This window comes from Humulus lupulus, chromosome 8 (genome assembly GCF_963169125.1).
Source record: "Humulus lupulus chromosome 8, drHumLupu1.1, whole genome shotgun sequence".
NCBI classification, from domain to species: domain Eukaryota; kingdom Viridiplantae; phylum Streptophyta; class Magnoliopsida; order Rosales; family Cannabaceae; genus Humulus; species Humulus lupulus.
Window position 1 is genome coordinate 31954609 of NC_084800.1, and position 11535 is coordinate 31966143.

General features: G+C 40.5%; 1 protein-coding gene across 1 annotated transcript; it reads left to right on the forward strand.

The window, feature by feature from the left end:
- Positions 1-6329: 6329 nt before the first annotated feature.
- LOC133796659 (shaggy-related protein kinase theta) lies at positions 6330-11203 on the forward strand. Its single transcript, XM_062234272.1, has 13 exons — positions 6330-6719; positions 7553-7828; positions 8003-8095; positions 8299-8358; positions 8511-8783; positions 8873-8947; positions 9241-9297; positions 9368-9508; positions 9800-9850; positions 9953-10048; positions 10147-10230; positions 10358-10460; positions 10569-11203. The coding sequence occupies exons 1-13, from the start codon at positions 6657-6659 to the stop codon at positions 10628-10630; spliced, it is 1434 nt and encodes a 477-aa protein (XP_062090256.1). The 5' UTR covers positions 6330-6656; the 3' UTR covers positions 10631-11203.
- Positions 11204-11535: the final 332 nt, after the last annotated feature.

Genomic DNA, 11535 nt, shown 5'->3' on the forward strand with positions numbered 1-11535 from the left:
TGCTTGCCGTTTGGGTTTGTTTTTCTTTATCTAGATCTAAAGGTCTTATGCTTGGGCGAGTAGAGCTATGAGGGAAGGGGCCGGAGAAGAAGGCCTGGGCGAGATGAGGGACAAGGCCGGAGGTTCATACACGATGAGGCTTTCTTCTTGCGCTTGGGAGAGTAGGGCTACCAGCGCTTGGGAGAGCAGGGCAACACGATGAGGCGAATATGCTCTGGGCGCACCCGGGACTCCCACGAGCATCCTGACCCACTGGTGGAGATGCCCCAGCTTGATCAGATTCTCGATCTCATCCTTAAGCTGTCGGCACTCTTCAGTCGTGTGGCCCACGTCCTTGTGGTAAGCGCACCGTTTGTTGGTATCTCTCGGATTCCTCCCTCCTTTGAACATGGGGGCAGGCTTCCGGTAGTGAACCGCCATTTCCGTGGCCAGGAAGATGTTCTCCCTGGTGTCCTCCAAATTGGTGTATTCTGAATACTTGGGCTCGTAGCTCCTCTTGCCTTTCTTAGCCGGCTCAGACCAATTTTGGCCCTTGCCGGACCTCTTTCCCTGGGAGGGGTTTGCACTTGCCTTAGTCCCCCCCACCTGGGACTGCTGGGCCCCAACAGGGGCAGCGCTGTGACCCGCTGGCGCGGCTCCATATCCAGAAAAGGGGGCGGATTGGACCGGGGCATATCTGGAAGAGGCAAGACCGTACACTGTAGGCGTGGGGTAGGTAACCCCAGACGTAGCCGCCGAGCCTGGGGCAATCAGTGTAGTGACGTAGGGCTGTGCCAGGAACTGCACCCCGTATCCTGAGAATGTCGGGGCATTGGGCTGAGGCGCTGGCGGCCATCTGAACGCCTGGATCTGAGCCTCCTCCCAGTTGATGAAACCCTGGGCCCTCCTTATGAATTCTTCTAAGGTAGTAGCCTTGCTACGCTGCATGTCATCCCAGAGGGGGGACCCCGCTCAGATCCCGGATTGCAATGCCACCAGGCGGATTGGATGTAGGCCCTCAATGGCGGCCACTGATTTGCGAGGGCACTGATTTGCATGTCCATCCTTATGGCGGCCACGAACTGTTTGCGAAATGCCGACTATAGCACCGACCAAGATTGGATGGATCTGGGCTTGAGTATCTTCCACCATTCCTCGCCGGGACCGCCTAGAGTGATCGAAAATCAGAGGCACTTGCCGTCATCACTAACGTGGGCCATGGTCATAATTCGGTTGTACCGGGACAGATGATCACTGGGGTCGGTGTTCCCGGTATAAGCAGTGAGGCTCGGCATCTTGAACACCTTGGGGAGTACAACGTCCAGGATGTGCCTCACACAAGGCTCTTTGTCCTCCTCATCGGAGTCGGTGTCCGCTCCTTCCTGCTTGCGAACCTAGCAGTCCATGACTTTTTTTAGAGCGGCCAGTTGCTCCATGAGCTGCCTGGCCACGCCATCTTCTATGGGAACTCTCTCGTTCCTCATGTTGTTGATGTTGTTCCTAAGGTCGCCACCTCGGGGGCGGATCTTTTCCTTACGGGCCCATTCCTTCCGAGCGTTAAAGCCCATCGCGCAGGTCCACCCGGGACGTGTCGTCCCCGGAGCTAATGGCGTGATGCTCCTCGCTATGCGGGCGTTCCCGGCGATTTTTGTTCACCGAAGCACTGGGGTGCAAAGACCTTTCCCGTCCGACTTGCCTTGGGGCATACCGGGGCCTAGCATCCTGTGGCCGCGTCCCTTGCGGATTGGTCGGGTGGCCCTATCCTGGGACGGGGCGCACCTTCTCTTTCCTAGGGAGTGGCCGGGGACGGTCCCGGCTCTCAGGACTGGGGGATTTTTCCCTCGATCTTCTTTTTCTCCTGGTTCGGGTTTCCTAGGTCTGGCTCAGGAAACTGCTCCAGGGAGGGGTTGGCCCCACATCTTCGGGGGCTCCGGTTCTGGCCTGCGGAGCGGGCTGTTTCGGAGGCGGGCCAGCTGGGAGATTGGTCGCCAGACCCTACGCAGCTATGAATGCCTGCAGGGCCTGGAGGGACTCTTGCATCTGCCGAGATGCCTCTGCCTGCTCAGCAATCCTTGCTTCCTGGTCCAGGACTTGCTGCCTCAGTCTAGTCACCTCCAGATCCTCCTGGTTGGGGTCCATTCCTGGGATCTCGGGATCCGCAGCTTCGTCGTGGTATTCCCCCTTATTCCCCTCCTCTTCCTTGTAATAGTCCTCCTCGTACTCTGTTCCACCTTCATATTCTTGTCACTCGTCAGGGTGGGACGTTTGATGAGGAGCGTCCTTAGGTGGACTTTGAGGAAGAGGTTGGGGGGGCAGTGGCTCTCCATTGCCCTGTTCTGGGTTAGTAGGGTCGAAAGTGGTGTGTCTTGTATTCACCATTGTTGTAAAGGTTTGATGTTAACACTAGCTTTCTCAGGCTCTCAATGAAAGCACCAAAATGTTTACCGAGATTTTCGGAAACTATATTAATGTAAGTTAAGAGAGATTAAAGATAAGGGATTTAGAAGATGTAAACAAGATTTTTACGTGGTTGGGGCGTTAATGAGCCTTAGTCCACGAGGCAATTGTATTAGAGCTTAGAAAGTTTATAACAATGGAGTTTTCTCTTCGTTTTAGCAGAGTAACTGTATACACGCCAAAAAGGATCCCTTCCCCAGTGCTCTGTCGTTTGTATTTATAGGTTCACAGGAGCACTGGGCTTGGGCCGGGCTGACCCGGGCCCAATAAAGGTATAAATACCACTGGCTTCTCTATCGGAAGCCTAATACAAAGGATAAAAACATAAAAGACAAACATTAACCAGATCCCACTGGGCCAGCCCAAAGCCTATCTATCACCCGACAAATTGAGGCTTTTGGTCTGGGCATTTCGAGTTACGAGGCAGATTCAGGGGACAAGATCGGTCATAGTAGTGGCGGCGCTGGTCCGAACCAGCAGCGTACAATCCCGAGGTGGCATTTTCCGTAGGTGAAACGTGGGGACAACTCCCACGCTTCATGGGGCGGAGTCAGGGTCACGGATGCTTTATCCTGCCAACCCTGAGGACTTGACCCGGGTTCGTTTACCTCTGTCCTTCTTCGTTTACCGTAAGCCTAGATCATCCACCAGGAGCCCGGATTGTTTATCAGGCTTCGGGACCGTTTGCATACATCCCGACCGTAACCCCAAACAACTGTACGTCTCCCGGATGAACGTCCCGGATCATTCTTCCCGGACACCCTCTGGGTCTGGGCCCACACTTGGGCTGTCGATGTCAATCATACTTCCTGCCAAACGGGCCTGGGCTGGGCCTAACCTCAATTGCCCAGCCAGTGGGCCTGGATCACGGTCTCGGGCCCAAGGCAAGAAATGTGGATAAGAGATTTCAATTAATTTATTGAATTCTTTATTATTTAAAATTTAAAAATAATTGTTAAGGGTTTTTAAAATATTTAATAAATTAAAATTAATTTTACCCAATCGGGTACTGCCACGTGTACCCCTTTATACATTTAACGGCTCAAGGACCAACGACTGCACCAAATTCGTAACGGTAAGCATTATTATCGCCAAATTTTTTATATAAGCATTTAAGTACAACAAATCCTACTACATAGATATTATTACTGCAAATTTAACATAGAACATAAATGAAAATTTGTCATTATATTAAAAGAATACAATTTTAACACACTAAATTAGCACAATTTTCACACCAATTTGTTATCTCATCTACAAGTTCTTGCACCAAATATAACATCAAATAATTAATTAATTCAAATCTATATTACACTAAACAAGAATAAAGAAACAATGTAGATGGAAAATATATATATTAAGCACAAAGAAAATGGTACTGTTGGTAGTTTTCTATTAAAAAAAAGAAAGTAAAGAAATTGGAATTATTGGTATTAGAATAAATTTATATTTATTTAGATTTAAAGTTCGGTTGGAGATGTTATTTACTCCAATTTGGAGTTATGTGCGAAAGTAGATGGTGTAAAAAAATATGAGTTAATTTAGTTAGTTATAGGTCAATGTTAATTTTTTTTTTTTTTGAGAAATAGGTCTATGTTAAATTGACAATACAAAATCCTATAAATAATTTAAGTTTTCAAGTGGGCCAAATCATATGTAGATTAGTAATGCACATGGGAAGAGAAATTGGCGGGAAGTGCTATCTTGTCTAGAGCTGTAAATACGGGCCGGGCTTTTGAGCACGGTACAAAACCGGCACGAGCCTGGGAGGCACGAGCACGACACGGGCTTAGCACGGCACGAAAAAATATGGGCTTGGGCCAGGCACGGCACGACACGGGCTTAGCACGGCACGACACGAAAGCACGAACAAACTAGCCCGAAAGCACGACACGATAAAAAACCCGATATTTTGACATTAATAATCATAATAAATTTTTATTTGTCAATAATTAATAAATTAAAATGATAATATATGTCTTATTTTTTTCAATGTTTATATTTTTATAATTATATTAATTTATTTTAAGATTTGTTAGTTAAATTTTTAGCATTTATTAGTAGGTATTAAAATTCTAATAATTATCTTTGATATAACTTTGTGTAAAATATTGTTAAAAAGTATATAAAAATATCTAAAATTATAATTTAAACAAAGAAATGTATTTGGTTTGGTGGTAAGTCCATTGATGGTTAAAGAGGAGGTGGAGGGTTCAATTCTCCATCCTCACATTTTTTAGCAAAAAAAAGTGGGCCTAAAAGTGGGCCCAAATTTGGGCCCGAATAAGGAAAGTGGGCCGGGCCCATGGGCCGTGCTGGGCCTACTCTTTCAAAAATGGGTCGGCACAAGCATGACATGAATTGAATATGGGCCGGGCCGGGCCCGGCCCGAATTTACCAGAAGCACGAAAAATATGGGCCGGGCCGAGCGGCCCACATTTACAGCTCTAATCTTGTCTTTGTCTCCATTTATATTTTAATCCTCATCTCCGCTTTATTTTTGTGGGGACAGAGTGAAAAATATTCATAGGGAACTCATTTTTAACATGTATTCTTCCAACAGGACAATGCCATTTAACATTCAGAAATTAAAAATTATCCCGTGTCCACTCTATTCTCTCTTTTAACATGTATTCTTCCAATTAAGAGCAGGGCTCTAGAGGACTCCGTCCCCATAGAAAAATGTGCTCTAGGATGTAAATGGTGGAAAATTGAAAGAGGTAGGCAGTTAGAATTTTACTTTGTTTGAACATAGAAATTTTACATATTATTTAATGCATAATTATTTGGACCGCTGATACTGTCAAATAAAAGTACTTCTCAGTCAATAATGTTATATTCATAGGGAACTCATTTTTAACATGTATTCTTCCAACAGGATAATGTCATTTAACATTCAGAAATTAAAAATTATCCCGTGTCCACTCTGTTCTCTCTTTTAACATGTATTCTTCCAATTAAGAGCAGGGCTCTAGAGGACTCCGTCCCCATAGAAAAATGTGCTCTAGGATGTAAATGGTGGAAAATTGAAAGAGGTAGGCAGTTAGAATTTTACTTTGTTTGAACATAGAAATTTTACATATTATTTAATGCATAATTATTTGGACCGCTGATACTGTCAAATAAAAGTACTTCTCATTCAATAATGTTATAATAGTAGTAGATCACATACAGAACAAGATTTAAAATATTGTAGTTTCACACCAAAATGTTAAATAAAAAAAAGCAGCTGGTGTATTAGACTTATATAAGTTATGAGTATTCTATTCCATAATTCAGCTTTATTTTATTCTGAAATACAAATTCAGCCTTACTTTAATTGCTTTGGTCTTTGATTTTACAAGCTACAACATTTATTTTATTTTGGGGTCAAATTTAAATCATGATATGTTTAGAGGTTGATAAAGACTTGTTTTTAATTTAATAAATAAAGTCAAATTAAGAAGAAAGATTTAGATAAAAGGGCTAAATAGCAACACTATTGTTAAGGTGTCAAAATCCTAAACAAATCCGAAATAACCTAACCGCAAAACCTCACCGGCCAACCCGAAGACCAGTCAAAAGGTCTTCCCCCGAATATTCCGTCACAATTATCCAATTTTGTCTGAAATTCCTTAATCGTAAATACTCTTACCAAATAGGGGTACTTTAGTAACTTCATTCGCTCTAGAGATCCCCAAAATCAGAATATCCACCGTCGGATTCTTCCATCATGACACATCGACGGCCACTATTAAGAGTTTGACTGTAGTACAAAAAAGAAATATTTCAGGCTGGAATGATTGGCTTTGATGTTTGATCCCAGTTTGACCGTAGAAATTTCAAAAAGACAATTTTAAAAAAAATTAATAATTAAATTAATAAAAAAAGGCCACACGTAATGGCTTTCCTCATAGAACAGAGAAAAAACTCTAAAAAATCTATTACAGTCTGGGGGAGAGCGGGCTTCTTTCCCTTTTTAATTTTTATTTATTATTTCTAATTTCTTCTCACTATTTTCAGAGTTTGCCTCTTTCTTGTTTTGGATTAGGGATTGAGAGAGAGAGGAAGAGAGAAGGCAGGGGTAGAGAGGGAGACTTTCTCTCTCCTTTTATTTTTTCATTTTTGTGATCGTGATTCATTAAACTCCTTCTTTGGGGGTGATTGCATTGATTGGTATTTGGGGATTTGGAGATATTAGGGTTTGGAGGTGGGGTGCTGTGAATCGTGGAAACGAAGAGATGAATATGATGCGTCGCCTTAAGAGCATTGCCTCGGGTCGGACCTCAATCTCATCGGACCCTGTAAGTTCACTCTTTTTAACATATTTTTTTAGAATAAACTGTTTGGCTTTGAAGAAAGTGTAAAAAAGTTATGAAACTGAAAGGAAAGAGGAAAAATAAATGGTGTTTTTGTGCTATGGTTAAGGATATTGCACATTTCAACTCCGGTAACATTTGGTAAAATACTGTAATCCTATGGGAAAAAAAAGAGAGAGAATCAATGATTTTTTCCCCCTTCTCTTGAATGGTTATTCTGGTGATGTTTATTTTTCCCACAAGAAGGGTCATCTTGAGAGATTCAAATTAGTATATGATTTTGCTTATTATTGCATTCTAGTTTTTTCTTTGTTTGTAATGGATTTGCATTCTGTATTGTGGATGAGATGGGAGTATAAATAGGATCCGAAATTTGAATAATAAATTTGCTCAGTTATTTAATGGTGGCCTGATATTATGGTGTTTTAAATCATGTTGATAAACATAACATGGTATGGATTCTATGATGCATTGAAGACGGCACATTGTTGTATGAGCGTTGAGCATTGATTTTTGTTTATGTCAAAAAATCACTTGAATCTGTTCTTCTTCTTCTTTCTTCCTTCTAAGCCAATGTCTTTGGATTTATTACCTAAGAAAGTAGTTTTTGGATTACCATTGGTGCTGGGAAAAATAATTCTGATTTACAATAGATTAACTTTATGGGTAATAAAATGGAAGTTAACTTTGTGAATTTATTTTTACCCAAACTTACTGCCTCAAACATCACCTTTGTTCTCAGTTAGATAGGTTAGTTGTTTCTTTAACCTCTCAGGTTCCAAAATTTTATAAGTTAAATTTGAATGATTTTCGTTTAGGGTGCGGATGGTAGTACAAAGAGAGCAAAGGTTGATCAAGATATGGAGCAAGTAAATGTTGAATCAAATGCCATTCAGGAAAGTGCTTCTAATTTACAGCAGCATGTGCCATCTACTGCACTGGAAAATGTTGCGTGCACGTCTACTTTACCTTCAATTGCTAACTCCGAGTCAAAAGTCGAGGAAATGGCAGAGAAAACTAGCTATGATCAGCTCCCCAAAGAATTGCACGAAATGAAAATTAGAGATGAGAAAGCTAATAGCCGTGATGAAAAGGTAAGTCTTCATTAGTGTTTATTTGCAAATGTGAGCAATTGCTTTTGTTTTCTGCCATATACGGAAAGAGCAACCTTAGAAATTTAACTGTTGTACATGATGGGAAAAAAAAGGATAAAAAAGACTAAAAAAATAAACAGTTGTTGAATGACAAGTTTCCTTTGCCTTGTGCAGGACATGGAACCCACTGTTATAAATGGTCATGGAACGGAAACAGGTCAGATTATAGCAACAACAGTTGGTGGCCGAAATGGACTACCGAAACAGGTTAACCTTTTTTCTTAGAAAACCATGTTTACATCTTTAACATTGCACCTCCTTTCCCCCAATTTATGTCTTTTTTTATTTTAAGCAAAATGTACTTCTACAACTAATAGATAGGATACCTTGGGATGTTCCGTGTAATCTCTTTTGTATTATAGGTTTTTTTTGAGGGTTAATATAAAGTATTAATAATATTGTTTATGCAGACAATTTCGTATATGGCAGAACGTGTTGTTGGAACTGGTTCTTTTGGTGTTGTCTTTCAGGTACTTGGAAACATATCTGACTATCCATCTTCCAAATTGTTGGTGTTGATTTTTTGTTTTTTCTTTAAGAAAGCCTAAACAATGAACAATTATTTTCATATTGATATTGATGCCAAGTTCTTCACTGTCATGATTCATGACGATTTATCTAGGCAAAGTGCTTGGAAACGGGTGAGGCAGTTGCAATTAAGAAGGTTCTACAAGACAAGAGATACAAGAATCGAGAACTTCAAGTTATGCGCTTGCTTGACCATCCCAATGTCATTCAATTGAAGCATTGTTTCTTTTCAACAACTGATAAAGACGAGCTGTATCTTAACCTGGTCCTTGAGTTTGTATCTGATACTGTCTATCGAGTTTCAAAGAATTATATTAGGTCAACTCAACATATGCCTCTGATCAATGTGCGACTTTATACATATCAGGTAAGTCTTTAATTACTTATTATTTGTACTGTATTAGATTATGCTGATGTGTTTTGTAACATTCAGTTTTATTGGTTTTGCTTTTGTAGATCTGTCGTGCATTAAATTACCTACATCATGTTGTTGGTGTGTGTCATCGTGACATTAAGCCCCAAAATTTGCTGGTAGGTTCCTGCTCTTATCGTTGGTTTGGTAACACTAGGGCGTTGTATGCTTATTCTGGCATAATATCATTAGTTCATACAGAGATTTCTCTGGAGTCCAGTAGTCTACTAAGTTTAAATGCTTTTATTTTTTGTCCTTGTTACCACTCTATATCTTCTCATTGTTTGGATTCAAACCAATTTGGAAAAATATCTCTGTGAAGTAATTAGATAATGATTTTTGCAAAAAATATATTACTTACTTATCAAGATGTTATTTTTTCTTCTGAGAATCTCTTTTATTCATTATGCAGGTTAATTCTCAAACACATCAGCTTAAGATATGTGATTTTGGGAGTGCAAAAATGCTGGTAAGTTTCATTATTATTAATTGTAATGTATTATTCCGAATACTGATAACTTATGAGAGTTTGTGTTTAGGTGCCAGGTGAACCCAACATATCGTATATTTGCTCACGGTATTACAGGGCTCCTGAACTTATATTTGGCGCTACCGAGTATACCACTGCAATTGATATGTGGTCTGTTGGTTGTGTCATGGCTGAGCTACTTCTAGGACAGGTAAATTTATACGAGTCCAATTGGTGTCTTAATTTCTTTTTTTTGTGGGATATTCCGGCGAAATAGTTTGTAAACTGAGTAAATGATTTGTGATTATTCATTATTTCCTGGGCATGTATCTGTGGCTTACAATTACAGTATATTTTTTCCCATTAAATCTCCCTTTGTTTATGCCTCAATCCACAAGTGTATTTGCTCTTGGTGTCATCTCTTTGGGTGGTTTTTGTTGCCTTGTTAATTCAACACTCAACGGCTAGCTCTGATACACGTTGGATCATGCTTTTATTGCAGCCATTGTTTCCTGGGGAGAGCGGTGTTGATCAGTTGGTGGAAATTATCAAGGTATAGTTAGTGTGGAAATTACCATTATTCCTCGTTAACTACTTGTGCTGCATTTTGTATTACCTTTGCTTATATTTTTCCTTTTCTGCTTTGTCCTAATAGATTCTCGGGACACCAACAAGAGAAGAAATTCGATGCATGAACCCAAATTACACTGAATTCAAGTTTCCTCAGATCAAAGCACACCCATGGCACAAGGTCAGCTTTTTTTTAAAATGTCAAGTAGTTTTATGATTTTTTTTCCGGTACCGCTATGCTGTAGATGCTCATGCTTAAAAAATGACTTGGTTTTTCAGATATTCCACAAGCGAATGCCCCCTGAAGCAGTTGACTTGGTGTCACGGCTGCTCCAATATTCACCAAATCTTCGTTGCACCGCTGTAAGAAGATTAATTGGCTTTAGATAATGATACAATATTTCACATGGTTTTGCTGAATTGGTCCCTTTTTGTAATGATACAAACCAAATGTTTACTATCATCCTCTAATCCATTTCCTGATTTCCAGTTGGAAGCATGTGCGCATCCCTTCTTCGACGAGTTACGAGACCCAAATGCGGTGTTACCTAATGGCCGAGCTCTACCTCCTTTATTCAATTTTACAGCTCAAGGTAATATATATACATACACACACATGTATATTTATAGGATATAAACCCTCATTTCCTTTAACTCTTCACCGTTACCTGTTTTATTTGCTGATGGCTAATATTCGACAGAATTGGCTGGTGCATCAACTGAGTTGCGACATCGTCTTATTCCCGAGCATGCAAGGAATTAACGTTACGTGAGCATCGTGTGGTCTTGTCTGTGCAATGTAATTGAGATTTTGATTGTTTTCTGTTGTTGTCGTACGCAAGCTATGCTGCCGTGCTCTTTTAAGCCAAGACCCACCACGGTTTGAATCACTGCGGACAAATTGGTGTGTTGTAAAGTCGACTCTTGGAAGTGTTTTTGATCTCTGACAATTCATATGGAGCAAACTGCTGAGGGGACACTATCACGTTGATGGAATGGGTCTGCATGGCGGGAGGGTCTGCATGCTTACAGAAATGTGTTCTCAAACAAACGCTTTGGTTTTGGAAACTAACTTAAATGTGATCTGTCTAGATTGATTAGGTTCTCATTTATACCGTTCTTTCTCATTTTTCACTGTTAAAAGAGAAATTCAAGATTCAACATACTGACTTTGTGTTCTTCAATTTTGTTTGTATAATAATTATTATTACCAAGTAGAATTGTAGAGCAATGGATGAGCATGATACATCAATTCACTCTCTATTATTTGCTAATGAGGCTTTGTACAAGAAACCTTGTCTTATCTAATACCGCAGAAAGAGCATCCGTAACTAAAGTTTATGGCATTAATTCATTTATTTACTATTGCTTTTAAAAGTGGGGGAACTTATTTACTGCACAGACAAACAAGCCATTGTTTTACTTTTGTGCTTTTCTCGACTAGTGTAAGAAGGTATTGCATGATATGCTCAAGCCATGTTAACATGATAGACGCCTTTCAGCTGTCTTTTAAGGAGAGAAATATTATCATCATATGTTGATCTTCTAGCTGGGCCTGGGTTTGTAAAGACATCAGTGGGAACATTATGATTGTAGTTAGGCTGAGCTGAAACAATGTATCTGGTCATCTGTAGCAATTTTCTTATGGCGTGGCAGATAAACTAGTGT

What these genes read in the sequence shown, in the direction of transcription:
- LOC133796659 (XM_062234272.1), top strand. Translation starts at nt 6,657, where the DNA reads ATGAATATGATGCGTCGCCTTAAGAGCATTGCCTCGGGTCGGACCTCA. An exon ending in CTAATAGCCGTGATGAAAAG is followed by an intron (nt 7,829 to 8,002) that starts GTAAGTCTTCAT and finishes TGCCTTGTGCAG; the next exon opens with GACATGGAACCCACTGTTAT. An exon ending in AAGCACACCCATGGCACAAG is followed by an intron (nt 10,049 to 10,146) that starts GTCAGCTTTTTT and finishes TTGGTTTTTCAG; the next exon opens with ATATTCCACAAGCGAATGCC.